Source organism: Epinephelus moara, chromosome 12, assembly GCF_006386435.1.
Source record: "Epinephelus moara isolate mb chromosome 12, YSFRI_EMoa_1.0, whole genome shotgun sequence".
Taxonomy (NCBI): domain Eukaryota; kingdom Metazoa; phylum Chordata; class Actinopteri; order Perciformes; family Serranidae; genus Epinephelus; species Epinephelus moara.
Genome location: NC_065517.1, coordinates 28,701,518 through 28,720,474, shown reverse-complemented (window position 1 = coordinate 28,720,474; position 18,957 = coordinate 28,701,518). Strand labels below are relative to the sequence as shown.

The window sequence follows — 18,957 nt, the reverse complement described above, 5'->3', positions numbered from 1 at the left end:
AATGTGCAGCCAATTTTAGATACTTAAAGCGCTGCTGGTGAGTTTAATAATAAGGCACTGCATCATAATTTACAAGTTCATCATGTGTTTTACTTGTTAAATCTTATAGATATATTGTGTCTAAGTATATAAATATTTCTCTCTGAAATGGACGTATAAAGTATAGCATAAAATAGAAATACTCAATTAAAGTTTATGTATCTTAAAATTGTACTGAAGTGCAGTACTTTAGTAAATGCATGTAGTTGCTTTGCACCACTGCCTTTAATACAGTATTGTAATGGAAGTCGAATACAAATAGTGGATCAAACTTCGATAAAATACCTTAAAAATATATCAATATTCAATACCATTTTGATACCCCGGGGGAAAAAATTACATTTAGGGCATATAGTTTAATATTTCTTTATCAAAAGATAAATAAAACAACGCTATAACATGACAAAGACGACTTTTATTTTCTTGGGTAGTAGCAGATAACAGCACAATGACTGCACTGAAAACTGAGAGGCAGAGAAAATGCAGCTGTGACAAGTATCAGTACTTTTGAAAAAAATTAGTTCAGAATAGATACGCATCAATAAATCAACATTTATGACAACACAAAATCCATGTGTGACATCTGTTGTTGTTTTTTACTTGTAATAAAGGTATTAATTCCATTTGGTGCAAGAAATCTGAGTGCACTTGGAGGACTTAGTGTGCCACTGCTCCCAACGTTTTTTGCTTGTGACCCCCTAAACAAATCAGTATCGACTTGTAACTCCTCACAATATATGGCCCAAGAGTAATTTTACCTTCTCAGATTGTTTCACTTGAAGGACTGTTGTAATATCAGGTATTTTTCAAGAAATTAGCAAAAAATCATATAGTGACCCGTCATTTATCTTGTAATGTCCAGGGGTGTGAGGACCTCCAGGTCAGCACATACCATTATTAGTTGTTTTGGCATTTAAATCCATGAGAACAGACTATTTGTGATTATTTAAGTACGGGGAGGGATGTGGCTGTGAGCCTTGTTACTTTCAGTGATGTTTAATATGTTGAATAATTGCAGAACCCAAGAATAAGGAAACTGGCCACTCAGGCTCTTACAGGGATTTTATCAACAGCCCACAACAGCTCCTGAAAACTATTTTTTATTTTCCAATGAAGAGAGGAGTCATCACTTCCTGTTTAATCTCCTGGCTTTCAACTTGCAAAACAGAGTATAACTTTGATTTTTGTTGCAAAGGCAAAAACTTAAGGACAGAACTGAAAAAAGTTGTTATGCCAAAATATGTATCACTTCATTTTTTTTATCCTGTACCCAAAGGTCACTTGGCCCTCAAAGCTGCATTAAGGTATTTGTGCAGATTTATTTTAATTGTGGCTCTTACACAGAATTGCAAGACTTAAGGAGCCACCCACCCTTACTTTCCTCAGACAAATTCTCAAAGAGCTAAAATCTTATTATTTCAGGTGGCAGGGGGAGTTTAATGCCTGAGTAATGCAGTAAATCTTTCAGGTTATTTGCACATGTAGCTTTGGCTGCTGTGAAATCCAATTTTATTTTATGTAATCTCTCCTTAATAAAGCTGTTACTTTATTCATAACACATAATAACTAAAGCTAAAGTAAAACACACATGGATATAATCATTTGTTTCTGGTTCTAGAAAGTTCCAGAAACTGCCTGTGTCTTCCTGCTGCTTCCCTCTAGTGTGGGCAGGGGTAACTACATCCCACTTGTTTAGGCTTACAAAACAAATTGTCTGTTTAAAGCACATTACGTGGACATGAGGTCGTTCAAATTAACACGTGTCGACCAGGAGGAGACTCAAAATGATTAGAAAAAAAAACATAAAACTACAATAAAGAGATGTTAAACAGCTACAAAGAGACACAAACAAACTTAAAGGGGACAACAGAATCTACAAAGAGACTCAAAAAGACCACAAAGAGGCACTTAACAACTGCCAAGACACAAAGTGACTACATAGGAACATAAAACTACAACAAAGATGCAAAGCTGTAAAGAGACATAAAGAGATTCACAACAACTAAATAAGGGGCAAAACAACCAAATAGAGACACAAACTGACCACTAAGATGTGCAAAGCATTTACAAAGAGAGCCAAAATGACTATAGACCAATTCAAAATTATTACAAGGAGGCACTAAACAACTACAAAGAGAAGCAAAACATCTACAAACAGATTCAAAACGACAACAGAGACTCAAAATGAGCACAAAAAGAAACAAAACATCTACAAACAGTTGCAAATCAGCTACATAAAGGGGGGCAAAACAACCACAAAGAGAAACAAAATCACTGCAAAAAGACAGAATGCATTGACAAACACACTCAAAATGACCATAAAGAGATGCCAAACAACCACAAAGAGACACAGAATGACAAAGAGACAGAAAGCATCTACAAAGGCACTCGAAATGTTTACAAAAAGACTCAGAATGACCACAAAGAGACACTTAACAACTACAAAGAGATGCAAATGACTACAGAAGGCTAGCAAAACAATCATAAAAAGACACAAAATGACTACAAAGAGACAGAAAGCATCTACGAAGACATTTAAAATGTTTACAAAGACATTCAGAATGATCACAAAGAGACACCAAACAACTACAAGGAGATGCAAAACAACTACAAAAAGCAGCAAAACAATCACAAAGACACAAAATGATCACCAAGAAACTCAAAACAACTACCTAAAGGGGAAAAACAACCACGAAGAGACACAAAATCATGGCAAAGAGACAGAATACATTGACAAAAGACAATCAGAACAATCACAAAGAGACACAAAATGACTACAAAGAGGCAGAAAGCATCGACAAAGACATTCAAAATATTTACAGAGAGACTCAGAATGACCACAAAGAGACACCAAACAACTACGAAGCAGTGCAAAACAACCACAAACAGACACAAAATGATCTCCAAGAAACTCAAAACAACTACCTAAAGGGGAAAAACAACCACAAAGAGACACAAAATCATGGCAAAGAGACAGAAAACATTGACAAAAGACAATCAAAATGACCACAAAGAGACACTTAACAACTACAAAGATGTGCAAAACAACTACCAAGAGATGCAAAACAACTACAAAGAGACACAAAATGACCATAAAGAGATGCAAAGCATCTACAAAGAGACTAAAAACGACTGCAAAGAGACACTAAACAACTACACATAGATACAAAACTGCAACATAAAAACAGCAAAACAACTGCAGAGACACAAAACAACCACAAAGAGACACAACATGACCACAAATAGATGCAAAACTGCTACAAAGAGACTCAAAATGGCCACAAAAGACACTAAACAACTACAGAAAGATGTAAAACAGCTACAAAAAGTAGCAAAACAGCCACAAAGAGACACAACATGACCGCAGAGAGATGCAAAGCTTCTACAAAGAGACTCAAAATGGCCACAAAGATTCACTAAACAACTACAAAGAGATGTAAAACAACCATAAAAAGTGGTGAAACAACTACAAAGAGACACAAAACTGACTGTAAAGAGACACAAACAACTACAAATAGATACAAAACTGCTACAAAAAAGTAGTAAAACAACTGCAAAGAGACACAACATGACCACAAAGAGATGCAAAGCTGCTACAAAGACACAAAATGACCACTCTGTTCCTGCTACAAAAAGCAGTAAAACAACTGCAAAGAGACACAACATGACCACAAAGAGATGCAAAGCTGCTCCAAAAATTAGCAAAACAACCACAAAGAGACACAAAATGACAATAAAGGGCTGCAAAGCTTCTACAAAGAGACACAGAATGACCCTAGAGACACCAAACCACAAAGAGATGCATAACTTCTACAAAGAGACATAAAATAAAAAAGGCTGAAATGTCTGTGTATCTTGTATCTGTGTAGGAGAGATGGTGGGGCCTTCTGCATGTTTGTGCCCAGGGCCTCATTGTCTCGTATCCCGCCCGAAGTTTTAGTATCATTTTAATAAATAATCCTCCAGAGCACTTTTTATTACATATCAGGTTTTATCATAACCATTATCTGAGGCTCAGTTGGGTTTTACACGATGCCATCTCAACTGTTCCACCTCGAACACGCAGCTGAGTTACTGGAGGCTCACCAAAATACCCCACTCTGTTCCTTTTTTTAGATTCTAATTTGGTTCTGCTGTGATTTATGTCTCGCATCTGAGGGGAGGTCGCGGGGGGGGGGGACTGTGCGTCACAGTCGCTCTGAACACAGATGACAAATTTTAAGGGGAGGCATTTAGGTTAATAAAGCAGAACTGAGCCAACAAGCAGACAGATTTCATAAAACAGGAGGGCCCTGGACATCTCGGAGGTTTTCCCCTTGCAGGTGTAGACTTTCAGCTGAATTCCTCTGTGCCTGCAGGACAGCAGCCAGAGATGTCACTCAGTACATGAACACACATGGTGCGGGCCCATTTGGCACTTTAAGCCTTTAAGAGGGAATTGTCCCTGCCAAGAACAATAAGCTTTGATAATGACACTGTGAAAAAATATACCAGTCTGGATATGCAGACCAAGAATGCAGAGTATGTTAATTTGTTCAACAAGAAGGTTTTTTTTAGGATTATCTTTAAAGAAACAAGTTGTGAATGTTTGAGAATGCACTGAAATGACCAGTGTGTTTGAAAGTTAACAATCACATCTCAGCATGTGTATCAAGATCTTTATTTTTGTCTGCTCCAAGCGTCCAGAAAGTCTTTGCATTAACACACACTCTTCTGTGCACTCTCCATCAGCTGCCCGAATGATGAATGGAGACTGAGAGCAGTTTGTGGTTTTGCAGCTGAGCCAAACTTCTTGCTGTGTGGGCGTCAGAAGTCAAGGTAAAAACAATGAAACAGCTTTTTGCACAACTATGCTTTTCTGTTTCTTGATTTATTCATTTTTAGACGAACAATTACCCATGTATGTGTAATAATACTTAATGCAAAAACACCTTCACACTTTACATTCCTCATGACTAGTTAAACAAGATGCAAACAAGTCAGTCATATTTTCTATTTTTCTTCAATCTGATTAAAATCTGGAGGTGAAGGTAAAGTCTTTTGTCATATATTTATCCAATACTACATCTTTGGGAAATACCCACAAAACCAGACACCTCCAGACACAATCCTGACTCATCGTCCGCCTCTGCGCAGACAGTATGGACAAACTTTATTTTTATCGCCGCTCCATTGAATTTTCTTCCTTCCTTCCTTTTTTTCTTCTTTCAAAATAAACTCAGACACTCGTAGAGGACGTCAAAATATGTCTAGTAACGTGTAAAGATGCAGGTTATTTAAAACTGTGCGACAGATGTCCTACACTTTGCTGTTTTGAGAATGAAATGTGGAAATGGTGGAGTACTACGGGACGATGTTTCCCCTTTTTCTGACTAGCGGAGCGGATCTGATTTTGTCATAGTTTATTAGTCAGTCTTGTTAATAGTAGTGTGCATAAAATACTGTACATGATGGATACAATCAGTGTCTGAACTGAAACATACAGTATATATTTTCAATATAAAACATTTTTCTTTCCAGTCATGTACACAAACATGACTCCTGACACTCCTGTGTATCGATCACATGCACACGTAAATCACACTTCCTCCTGAAAGCTGTGGTATGCAATTTTATTTTTGCGTCATTGGGCAGAAATGACCAGAATAAACTTTGCACATATTGTAATTCAAGCGGTTGGAGTGAACACTAGACATCTGCACCTCCCTTTGGCTCTGTTTTCAGGCTTTAGAAGATCTAGCTTGTGATGGAAGACTTTGGCCAATGACATTCCTATCGGCTGTTTTACAGATGCAGATGCTCATGCACATTCTTTCAGTTAAAGCCTGATTCAATGGCGGAGAGTCCTGCAGTGAAAGTTGCTATTCCAGCATTGGTAACAACTGCCTACACTGCAAAGCAACCCACAAAAGGAAGACGGACGTGTCAGTATTGGCAAAGCATTGTGGAGATGTAGAGAAAATGTTGCTGATAGTTGAGCTTTCCGCTAACCAGAGCCAACTTAATGGTGCCTAGAGTAGAGTCGCTCCTCCTTGGTGTCAAAATGGGCCAGTTGAGGTGGTTTGGGAATCTGATCAGGATGCCTCACGGGTGCCTCTCATTAAGGTGTTAGAGGGCTTGTCCAACCGGTAGGAACCCCCTAAGGCAGACCCAGAACACACTAGGGGAATTATATGTCTCATCTGGCCTGGAGACGCCTTAGGGTCCCCCAAGAAAAGCTGGAAAACATTGCTGGGGTGAGAAACATCTGGAATACCTTGCTCAGTCTGCTTTCCCACCCATTCCATGATTGTACCTTTTCATACAGAACAGCGGGGCAGAATAGCCGCGAGAAATTCCCGCCTTGAATAGGCAGTTACAAAGAGGCTTCAGTGTCTCCTCCGCGTCACTCCCCACCGCAGGCAGCAGCTCCAGAGACAGACCCTCAGTCAGCAGCTGCAGCAACCCGAATCTAGCCAGCACAAACCCCAGCTTAGCGGAAATGAACAGGCCCGACTACCCATTGGATCAGCAAACTTTCTGTTGCTGCTGTTACACAGGTTAGCTGCCACTGGCCACCAGTGGTGAGGGAGGCATAGGGACTGTTGGGTGGCTAGCTCATTCTTGTCTCGTTTGTGGTGTGATAAACAGAGAGAGAGCTCTACAATGATAAAAGAATAAACAAATCAATGTATGGAAAACACTGGGTTACTCTATCACAGTGGTTGCGGTCCAAAGGCGGGTCGCAGGGTCCTTTCTGAATGGACAGAAAGTGACTTGTGAACATGTCAAGTTTGTAAAAAAAACTGCTTTATTTTCAAGTTAAGTGAATTTCTGGCACAGAGCTTTTATTTTGAAGTGCTGTTTCTTAGTCAGCTGTCCCTTAGTCTGTGACTAGTCTGTGACTAAGGGACAGCTACTGGACAGAGACAGCAAACTAGCTGGACAACATGGCCAAATGCAAGTATGACGCTAAATATATTAAATTGTGTGGACCTTGGACAAATGAATAAGGAGAAATCTGGACTCGTGGCTGGACCAGTTGGGAACCACTGCTCTATAATACGTGTGCATATGTCTGTGGTTGTCTGGTGGGAGGGGCTTAGGAGAACTATAGGAGGAAGGTGTATTTTCCCCTTTTTTCATATTTCTGCCTACCCCAGCTTTCATGGACTGAATTGTGATGCTATAGCAGACTCCCATCGACATTCACAGATATTAAATCAATCACTCAGCAAACCAATTGCAGGCTGGCGCTTACTTTAAACCCTCTTCATCTTCATCTTCCTCTGACAACGACAGTCTTGCAGTTTTCATGCCCCCCACTGTTCCTGTTTCCATTTTATTAAAAGCTCCCAGCATAATAATTACTGCTCTGAGATATGGATTCACCAGTATCATGCAGCACCAAAGTCTCTAAAAATACATTCTTTGTACAAAGAAATGGAATATTTGCAGTTTTATAATTGTCATTCATTTAATAGTACGGCAGTCCTAAAAAACATGTGAGTCATTTCAAAATAAAGAAGCAAATCTGCACGAGATCTTCTTCTTCCTATTATATCACTGAAGATGCCATCTCCAGCTGGAACAACACAGTATTGTTTGACTTCATGTTCGTATCACCGCCATCTCTGGCACTGTTACAGCGCTGCTCCATCACAGCGTTACTCATGTCAGGTGACCCAGTCTTCCCAAACCCGTATGACATTGATTTATTCCTGTAAATATAGCACTTCCTTGGGAATATCACAGCAAGCAGGAAACTGAGTGGTCAGGAGGTGTATGAGGATGAGATAACAGGGGTGGAAACAGTGAGCGCACAACAAATAATAGCAAGATAGAGATCTGTCGCCAGGCAATGTGAGACATATTACAGAGTGCTGATGTTGGTGGCAGTAATCACACCGTGAAACATCACTGCAGTAAGCAAACATTTTGTATCTTGGTAATTAGTCAGGTAAATGCTTTACAACACACAAGTCATGTTTTGTCAAGGTGCTTCACATAGAAAAAACACTGTTAGTACACAAGACGAAACAGAAAGGCTCAGACTGAGCTCCACCAAATGGAAAAAACTACTAAGCTTACAGCCGTGCAGTCAGACCGTACTGATAAGCATGTGATAGTGTAGATTTTGGAGTACATCATCATTTTACTATTAATAAAGAAACCATTACAGGCTGTTTCCTTATGTCAGACGCTGTTCAGATCTAATTTAAAGACATTTTGACATAGTGGGAAAAGCACAGGTTTAAATGACAAAACTACTGCTGGCTGAATTTAGTTTAGCTGCTTCAGTTTCAGGTGGCACGGTGACGTAGTTTGCATGTTCTCCCCGTGTCAGCGTGGGTTTTCTCTGGGTACTCCGGCTTCCTCCCACAGTCCAAAGACATGCAGGTTAATTGGTGACCCTAAATTGTCTGTAGGTGTGAATGTGAGTGTGAATGGTTGTCTGTCTCTATGTGTCAGCCCTGTGATAGTCTCGTGACCTGTCCAGGGTGTATAGAAAATGAACGAATGAATTAACTCGATGGAACCAGTACTGTGGAAAGAACCAGTACGCCCATCACTTCATTAGCAAAACCTGTGCTTTCCCTACTCTGACGAGTCAAAATGTTTCTCTGCTTCAGGACCTGTGCACCCACACAGGTGTTTTCTGATAATCTCACCAATTCAAGTTAAGACACCAGTTATAACTGGAATGATATAAGCTCACCACAGCTATGTGAAAACATAACTTCTAAAAGAAAAAGTGAAAGTTGTCCCATCTCTACAGGTGCAACTAGTGTAACAGGAGAGTGAGCAAGATGTCAGTCGAGCAGTCTGAACACCAAACACGCCCTCACAACCCTGAAAAGAGCTTTAGTCAGCCAAAGTAATGGAAAACACCTGAGTGGGTGTAACATGAGTGTGTCGGGTCTTTAAGGACAATTTTCTTGTACTTTACTTGAGTATGGCCATTTTTATAAAATAACATCACATGTCAGAGTGAAATATTGTACATTTTATTTCACTACATTTAATATAACAACTATAGTTACTATGCTATTACTGAATATGTTTATGAAATACTATTTACCCATCATATAGATTAACTAAAATAGATCGTCAACCAGTTACAATACTGAATAGAAGCTTAGACATAATTATTCAACAATATTGTAATATAACATTCCACTGCCTACAGATTACCTTTACTTTCTACACTTTAAGTGCATTTTGCTGTAAAGTCTTAACTTTTAACTGACTACAATTCTGAATGTATGATACAGATTTACACTGAGTCACACTCCTGGGCAGCTACATGTACCAAAGTACTGCATTAAAGTACAAGTGTGAGCTACTTTGTTTTATGTCACTTTGTACTTCTCTTTCAGATTTTAGGAAGAACAGATTTTTTTTCATCAAATTTAACTGACAGCTACAGTAAGCTATAGAAGAATTTATTATAGAATAATCTAAAATGGAAGAAGTGCTCAGATCTTTTACTGCAGTAAAAGTAACAATACTTATACAACAGTGTAGAAATACTGTGTAACTACAAAAGTAGTTACATAAAAATAACTCATGCTGAACAGACCATTTCAGAAAATTGTATGTAATTAAATTAGGATTATTGATGCATTCATGTGAACATCACTTTAATGTTACTTTATTAATCCTGAGGGAAAGTTAAGTGGAGCATTTTACAACATGTGCTTATTTGGAGCGTGTATAATTCACAAAGGGATCAATAAAATATTTTCTTTATCCATTATAATACATCAAACTTTATTTTTTGATCATTCAATTCCAATTTATTTGTGTAGCACCATATCATACAAAAGCAGCTGAGAGAGCTTTGAATGATTATCATATTACAAAATACAAATAAATAAATAACACAGCAAAAAATGAGCAAAAAAAGAACATGAGATTAGCTATTCATGGGTCTAATGAAATTTTAGTAAGTAAGGCAGCTTTTTATCACATGCTTGGTTAACCTGTTAATATCTTCTGTCAGATCAGTGAAAAATTAGACTTTGTAAACAAGACTAATGTTCATGTTTGTTTTATTTTGTCATTTTTTATTCTACATTTATGCATTTTTTAATTTTTTTTTCTCCTTTTGCAGACATGAGTATAGTGATTATCATATAATCATATTACAAAAATAAATCAATAAAACAGCAAAAAATGTGCAAAAAAAACAAAACAAAAAACAAAGACATTAATGCATGCCCACATGTACTGTAACTAATTAAAGGAACCAAATGTACCGGATGTTTGAGAATGATGATTATCTTATTACAACAAATTAAAAACACCAAAAAATGTGCAAAATAAGTAAAAAACTGTATTTAAGTTGAGTACTCAAGTAAATGTAGCCTTCTTACTTTCCACCACTGAATACAGTAACACTGACAGGACAGGAGCTCTGCTGCATATACAACTTTAACTTTTCATACCTTTTTGGATGGCCAACACTTTACTGATAATACATTTAAAAGTGGCACTACTTCACTTCAAAGTTACAAAGATGTATATTTTTTACATTTTTTTTCTCAGTCAAATTGAGAGAAATAAACTCTTCCTGCAGCACTGAGGGTGACAGCAGGCCAGACATGAGAATAAAAACCCATCGCCCTCAGCTCACACAGTCAGGCTGTGGCTTGATGCTTGGTTGTGAACAGCTCTATCCATGTGATATTTTACAACTCTGAAACAGGCTGTGGAGCTCCTCACACTGCAGGACACACACTCTGACGGAACAAGTGGACAGAGAGTGAGTCAGTAGACATCAGAGCTGCTGACAGGCCCATCCATCAGCTCTCTAAAATAGCCGTGCACCAGGACATCACGCACACATGCGGCTGGTAGGAAGACGGTGCTGTACACTGCTCACACTGTAGCTCCCCCTACTGATGAGAAACAACGCCTGCACCTCTCACACACACCAACAGCATGGAAACATGTTGTAAACCCTTCAACAAAGGCTTCCTGGCATGCGCGCATGGATCAAATGTGCTCGTTTGGGCTGAATGCGGTCACATTAAGTGCATCCACTGTGGTGTTATTGCTGCCGTGAAACATTATTTGCTCGCTGAGGATTGAACCCAAACAGCCCGAGGTCATTAAATGGCCTGTTTGCTGTTCCGAGAAAAGGCTCTGGCATCGTTAAATTACTTACCAAGGCACTTATCATCACGCACGTGCTTCCCGCGCTGTAATTGATGAGAAAGTTTCGTCCTGCTCGCTCCTGCTTCGTCTTTTTCCGGTAACATCTTCCACAGCCCCCCTCCTCTCTCCTCGAAATATGACACCCGTCGCCATGGAAACAAAACAACTGCATTTACCCAAATATGGTGAAACGGATGTGAGACGAAGACGGCAATCGCGCGTTGACGTCACGCGCGGCACGCACTGCGCCGCGCTGCTGTAGAGTCGGATTCCCTTGACCGTGACAACAGTGGAGCCGAGAACGAGCTATGAATAAATAATTAACCTGCTGTTTCTGCTGTTCCCACTCATTTTAAACACGGCTCAGTCCCCGGTGGTTGTACTTTATGTAATCCTCAGCCCAAAAATAGACTCTCTGACATCTTTATGGTCTCTGCACAGCTGAAAATATTAATATTCCCCTCTTTTTCATGCTATTAAGTAAGTTTTTTAAAGGCATGTTACATTGTCTTTATTCTGGGCTCTTTTTGTCTGTGTTTGCTTTAAAGCTGAGGTTCAAATTTCAATCTGAAACATGTTAAATTTGGGAAAACAAGCCTCCCCCTCATTACTAAAACACTGGATGAGGGATACTTTGAGGTCCTTGAACTTAGAGAAGATAAGATTTGCTATTCGTGGGTGTAATGACATGACATGTTCTTTAAAGTAGGGCAGCTTTTTATCACATGCATGGTTAACCAGTTGTTAATATCTTCTGTCAAGCTCTTTTTAATTTGAATTTATGTAATTTTTGTTATTTATTTTATCCTTTTTTCTCTCATACAAATATGAGTATAGTAATTATAAAGGTGTCATATTACAAAAATGAATAAATTAATAAAACAGCGAACAATGTGCAAAAAAAAGACACCCATGTAGTGTTTATCTTATTTTCTTTTGTAATTTTTATTTAGAATTTCTGTATTTTTATTATTTATTTTATATTTTTTCTCTCTCCTTTTGCAAACATTAGTATGGTGAATATCTTTTTATCTTATTACAGAAAACTGAAAATAAAACGGCAAAAAACAAAACAAAGACATCCATGCATACCCAAACATACCAATTGGAGTCTACAATGTAAGTCATTAAAGGACCCAAATAAATGTAATTGAGTAAAAAGTGCAATATGATTCCTATACTAGTATACAGTAGCAGAAAATGGGAATAGAAAAGTACAAGTATCTAAGTTGAGTACTTAAGTAAATGTAGCCTTCACTGACAGGACAGGGGCTCTGCTGCATACAGAACTTTACCTTTTCATACCTTTTAAATGGCCAACAGTTTACTGCTAATACATAGCCTATGTACATTCCTATGTACATTCCCACTTATCCACAGAGTACAATACATTCTCACATAGAATCAGATCCCATCTAGTCCAGCATAACATTTCTAATGTTTTGTTCAGCCACGCCTGCTGTATTTCCTCTCTAGAGCCTAAAATCAACTAATATTGAAACCAAAACTGCAGTAGCAGGTATCAAGTAAAAGTGGAAGGTCTGAGCTCCCAAACAACCCACCGAACCACTTTGCCTCTCCTCCAAGATGACACAGTCCAGGGTAAACAATTTCCCCCCGGGGATTAATAAAGTATTCTGAATCTGAATTCTGAATCTGAATAGGAAACAAGCGCAGTTTTCAATAATCAAAACAAATAAATGGTCCTATGGTTTCTGTTTTCTTTCCTCCCTTTACTTCATTGCTTTTTGAAGTTGTTTCTGGGAAATACCTCGAGTAGGTGGGAAATCTCAGCAGAAAATGCTTGACTGTATACATAAATACAAAACTTTGACAACATAAAAGATGAACAGAGCCTGTGGGAGTAAGCGAGTCCAAATTTTTGTTGTTTTTTTTTCTTTTTTTTGACATCTTTTTTTTGTCTTTTTGCAAACATGAGTATGGTGATTACCATATTACTGATAGTTTTTTGAAAACCAGCTAAATATTTTGTTCAAAAAACAACATTTAGTTCTCAAGCTCAGAAAACAACACATTCTCACTCCGACCTCGTCACATATCGACGTTTGGTCATGGAGATAGGATGTGAAAGGTACCCTGGGTGTGTTGGTTGTTGATGTTCTGGGACGCCGTGTCAAGTTCTGCCTGTTACATGCATTGTCTTCTTTCAAAATACACTTCCATTTTCACAGGAAATTCAACGTTTACTCGCAGTCTCTTTCAAAATAAAAGCACTATGTCAGTACAACACTGCAAATTGACGTTTTTGTTCTTCAACAACCAAAGCACATGGTTAGGTTTAGGAAAGAAGAACAGGATTTGGCTTTAGAATCTTGTGGGACGCTAACACCAAAGATACTGGATTACTACAGGATGACCCACCTACAATATACTCCCATTGTATGAAATGGTATACATTTCCGGTCTCCTAAGTAGGTGTTGTCCCCCGTACTCCAATCAAAGACGATGGAGAACCACCAATCAAAGACGAGTATCCCCAACCTCGCTTCTGTCAACATGTGTGTACCCTTACTGGCCGTAAGCTAAATAAACGGTCCGTGAAAAAAATATTTTTTCCAGCGGATGTCTTAATTACAACATGATTGAGCTAACTGGAGTAGTTTCATGTCGTATCCGACAACGGGAGGCTTTTAACAGATGACGTCCTGATGTTAGCTTTGCTGCTGCTGTTAGCTGTCCCTGTCAGCTGCAGCCACTGATGCTTTCTAGACATCGTAATTTCCCAAAACTGAATAAATACCACACATAGCAACACAAAACTGCTTTGCTAGCTCAATAATGTTGTAACTAAGATATCCGCTGGAAAAAATATTTTTTTAATCCAGTATCTTTGGTGAAACTGCACTGATTTCAGCACCAGAGAGGACATATCTGTTGCCAGATCTCGCGAGTGTGTGTTGTTGTGACAGGTCTTGAACAAAGTAAATTTTCTCCTGATTTGTCCGTCTGAAATTTTCCATTTTGGTGTCGGAATGTTCTGAAGATATGTGGCTTGTGATAAATGGGTCCAATATTTGCTTCCGTGACTATGGGGCGGAAGAAGCGGCCATAATCTGTAATCACGTTCATTTCTCCCACTGAAGTCAATGGACTCAGGACCTGCTGTTAGTCTCCTAAAGGGGCGTGGTGGTCGCGAACCCCACGTGACACTGATACAGGAAACTGACTCGTAGTGGACCGTCTTGGTTTATCCACCGTCTTTGCTAACACCGCTCTCTCTAGTGAAAGTCAGTGTTTGTTAGACCCATTCACCACCCCTTTCGCAGCCTTAATTTTTGTCATTGTCCCACTGCGTTTCCTCCTGACGCCGCCGGGCACTGTTCAACTATAATGGCAACCGGCTTCGTATCATGCCGACGTTAAAGGACGCCTTTTTTTGTTGGTTTCTGACACTGCAAGTCACTGCCCAAGCGCCGGATTCCGATGACTTCAGAGTGAGACCGAGCTCCAGAAAACACAGTTCACAAACACATGGTCCATTTAGTAACTGTTTCTGGAGCTTTCAGTCATATTCCATGATCTTCCTCAGCAGATAAACATAATAATTGGTGATCAGTTGAGACATTTGAAAGACCTTTAAAGTGCTTAGAAAATAAATTAATTTGAGCATCTGCAATACTTTAACTACTGAGCAAACTCCATCTGCTGATGAAGATCATGTGATATCATAGAAAGCTCCAGAGCAGCTGCTAAATGAACCCTGTGATGGGCAGTGGTGGAGGAAGTATACAGCTCCATGACTTGAGTCAAGGTATAGATATTACTCCAATACAAGTGAAAGTTAAAGTACTGGAGTACTTGCTTTTAAAAATACTTAGACTACCTTCAAGATATATTTTCCTTCAGCACATTGTCATATCTTACCCACAATGCATTTGCTGACTCTGAAACAACCTATTGAATGCACTGACTTGCTTGTGGAATATAAAGCTTGTATTATATGCTACAGAGCCTGTGGAAATGCCTACAGAATCACAATTAAATCGACAAAAGGAGAGCCATTGTCATATTTATTTTTTTAATTTAATGCCTGGTAGCAAGCACTTTGAACTTGACTGACAGGGGTAGAAGTATTAGTATTAGGTCAGCGTATCTCCTGTCACATTTTAGAAAAGAAAATTAATCCACTGACTTTAAATCTATGCTTCAAAGTAACAAGAACCTTTATTTTATAGAAATGTAGTGGAGTCAAAGGTACAGTATTTGTCTTTTAAATGTAGTGAAGCAAAAGTCATAAGTTTCCCAAAAAGAAGAATACCCAAGTAAAGTATAGATACTCAAAAAATGTACTCCATTACTGTCCGCCCCCTGATGGTGAGACTTTTTATTCAAATTAATATTTCGGACTGAATGAACAAGACATTGTTTGTGGTTGTCTTATTTTATTTCCAGCGTTATACAATTTTTGCATCTGATCATTTTTGATAAGTAAAAAAATAAACTATGTCATAAAATACATCTTGATAAAATACATGACATGATAATTTGTTCATGGAAAAAACTTTAAAGGAAATGTCATGTTAGGGGACACCTTACAGCAAGATGTGACACCTATACACTACACATTAGTAACCCTGCTAGTTTCACTTGTTATACAACACAACTTTGTCAACAGTATTACACATACATACAGCTATTGATCTAGCGTCACATCACATTTAGAAACACAAGATACCACCTCTTCTTGGATTACAGATGACTCGTATTTGCATGCATTTTTGTCGCCTGCGCCTAGTCTCGACTCGGAGACCTGCACCAGCAGTATGGAAGAAGTCAACCCTGTTACAGCCACAGAAAACATGTCATGTACACAACCTTTGATGTTTCGATTTACACAACATCAAAACTCACACTACAAAACATTGTTTTTGAGAAAGAGAGATATCGTAGCTTGCTGGCTGGTTTGAATACAATTACAGTATCATTGCATAACTCCTTTGCATTCACAAGGCCAGAAGTGTTGGAGAGTTAAGACTATCTTTCATTAACTCAGACGCACCAAGGCTGCCTTTGAGGCTCTCGAAGCCCTCAGCCAAGGAATCAATCTCGGAGTAATTAAAGGAAAACACTGTGCGGTAATTGCTACAAGTGGGACTGGAAGACATGACGGGTGTGCTCAAAGATTCAAGGTCGTTCGCCACAGACTTGTACAGGGTTTCCCAGTCTGAGAGGCAGAAGGGGCCGCTCAGGTCTATGTCGGGGACGGACGCAGCCATCTCTGGAGTCACTGCCATCTCCAGGCTGGGCACCAGGTCGTCCAGGTCATCTCCTTTCAAGTCCTCCAGAGCCTCCTCTTCAGCGCTTGAGCACAGGAGGATGTTGGAGTTCCCCAAAATGGCTGCAGCAGGGATGCAGGGGTCACTGTCCATGTCTTGACCAATTGGGGCTTCTCCAATGGTTGTGTTGCTCTCTGGGGTTTTTCCATTCTCTAAGATGGACAGCAGCTGTGGGGAGGCCGGAGGATCCTGCAGCATTGTGTTAACATCATCTTCATTATCCTCATCATCATCATCATCACCGTCGTCATTTGCAGGGAGTTTGCAGGATGGTTCGTGGGAGACTAAGATCTGCTCCAGCCTCTCCTTCTCCTTCAGCAGGTCGGCTATCTCTGTCTGGAGGGCAGACTTCTCATCTTCAAGCTTGTCCGTTTCCTGAGGTGAGGAAGGAGGAAATCAGAAGAGTTAGGGAAGGCATGAAAACACTGCTGCCCTATGGTGCTGTGCAGCCATCCCTGCTGTGCTCCTGTGATCTTTAATGATAGTGACATGTCACACAGTGCTGTATGTCCTCAGCTTCAGAGGCGTGTACGTGCTGTGTGGATGTTCTCTACAGGATTTCATATAACAGCATACTTACAGCTTGCAGAGTGTCTATCAGCTCCCTCCGTCTGTTGCGACACTTCGCTGCAGCAATCTTGTTCCTCTCCCTCCTGATCCTCCTCCTCTCCTCCTCCTCTTTGGAAGGCTGCAAAAAAAATCAATCAGAAATTGCCAATTTAAATGCGCATCCTGCTGAGTTTCGCCATATCAGCAGTTGGCTCCTCGGCACCATTTCACATGCCAAAAAAAGAGGAGAAGGAGAAGAAAAAAATCTCCATTGCAGTGTATGCTGGGAATACTGATCTGGTCGGTGCAGACTCTCTTTCAGTTCAGGCGTTAAAATGCTGCACCACTGGCACGGTCTGGTCGACCACGTGAACGCGCGCTTGCGATGCAATTTCCCGTCCCATTCATAAACAGTGATGCGCTCGTTACTCCTCAAGTAATTACTCGCTGCACCAATTAGACATGATCCAATCACCTGATGTGCTGTTGCCTGCAGCCATTTATTTGCTCTGCTCGCTACGTTAATTTTCTCTTAACAGTAAAAACAAGTGCATCCTCTTTTGCGTCCTGCTGAAAATATCGCGATAACTACATGTTTTGTATTAACCTCTATCAGTGGCAATGGGTCGTGGAGAGAGATATGTGGGTGTTATTAAGGAACAATATGTACTCATTGATCGATTGATTAATTGATTGATCGGCTACCTGTCAGGTTATATATGAGACATTTCCTTGCCCCCCTCCCCACCTTGTTTCCTTGCATACCTTGTCTTTCAGCCCCTTCCTGTTGGAGGGCTTTGCCTTGGTTGCACCTGCCGGGGGGGAAGGCGACTGGCTCGAGCCGTGAGTTCTGGTCTTTGCACGGCCGGCAGACGGAGAGACAGATGTGATGACTGTCGGCTGCACCATCCACCTTAGATCCGGCGAGGTTGAGATTGCAGTCACAGTCGGAACAAAGGAGTCTGCTGCACCGGTCTCAGTATCCTGGAGAAACCCACATCACAGAGACATGCATATGCATGCAGTTAAACACGTAATTTGGTCTATCTGATGAGTGAGGGAGCACGTTAGTGTCTGACCTTTAGATGTGCTTAAATGGTACATCAATCATTTGGCTGAGGAATGGCAACAACAACAAAAAAAAAAGCAAAATCAATACTGCCTACGGATCTATCACAATCAGATGCTTTATCATTACGTCCTCGTCAATCATTTGCATCATCATCATCATCATCACTCTGAAATGAAAGGTCACGACCAAGACACGACTATGTAAAGTACATTACAAACAATTTCCCTGAAAGAGCATTCTTGCGTTGTCTTGATTTCCTGCAGATACATTATCAGACTATGTGTTTGTGCAGAATTATCTTCAGCACGGGACCGTGTTCCTCTTACAGAACATGCTGTCTATGAAATGTTCTTGGATATGTATGAACATGATGTACCCACAGTCGCCTCGTGCGACCAATATAAGCCATATGCATGAATGATCCTGCAACAAGACAGACACATTTTTGAGGGTTATTATATTTTGTGTGTGGATGATCAGATCCGCTTGTACCTTGGCGCTGTCCACTGATGATGAAAGCGAGTCAGGAGGATGCTGGCTGCACCCAGGGGTGTCCCCGCCAGGCGATGCTGTGCTACAGCTGGACGATGAGTCGAACTCAGTGCTGGAGTCTGGATGCATGTTGTCGACTAAAAAAAAATCACTGCATAAGAAAAGATAGAGTAGCCTATCTTAATCTAAGACTGACGCCTAAACAAGCCCCTACTTATATTCCATTTGCCGGGTTCATAAATGGTAACTGTGCAGATAGTGGAGAGGCCCGCCTTTTATAGTGAGCTGGAATTTTATGAATGAAATCTGTGTGGTGAGACCGAACCATCGCACAGAGGGAGAGGTAAGGGAGGAAAAAAAGCGAGC

At 40.0% G+C, this 18,957-nt stretch overlaps 1 protein-coding gene across 1 annotated transcript; it reads right to left on the bottom strand.

Moving 5' to 3' along the window:
• Positions 1–15,495: 15,495 nt before the first annotated feature.
• si:ch211-153j24.3 (protein c-Fos) lies at positions 15,496–18,957 on the bottom strand. Its single transcript, XM_050058124.1, has 4 exons — positions 18,592–18,957; positions 17,793–18,011; positions 17,059–17,166; positions 15,496–16,853 (listed from the first exon to the last, which is right to left on the bottom strand). The coding sequence occupies exons 1-4, from the start codon at positions 18,718–18,720 to the stop codon at positions 16,146–16,148; spliced, it is 1,164 nt and encodes a 387-aa protein (XP_049914081.1). The 5' UTR covers positions 18,721–18,957; the 3' UTR covers positions 15,496–16,145.

Excerpts from the sequence above, each read along its gene's own strand:
- si:ch211-153j24.3 (XM_050058124.1), bottom strand. The coding sequence starts at position 18,720 with ATGCATCCAGACTCCAGCACTGAGTTCGACTCATCGTCCAGCTGTAGC. Across the intron at positions 18,012-18,591 it reads CATCAGTGGACAGCGCCAAG|GATACTGAGACCGGTGCAGC; the intron begins GTACAAGCGGAT and ends GGGTTTCTCCAG. Across the intron at positions 16,854-17,058 it reads TGATAGACACTCTGCAAGCT|GAAACGGACAAGCTTGAAGA; the intron begins GTAAGTATGCTG and ends TCCTCACCTCAG.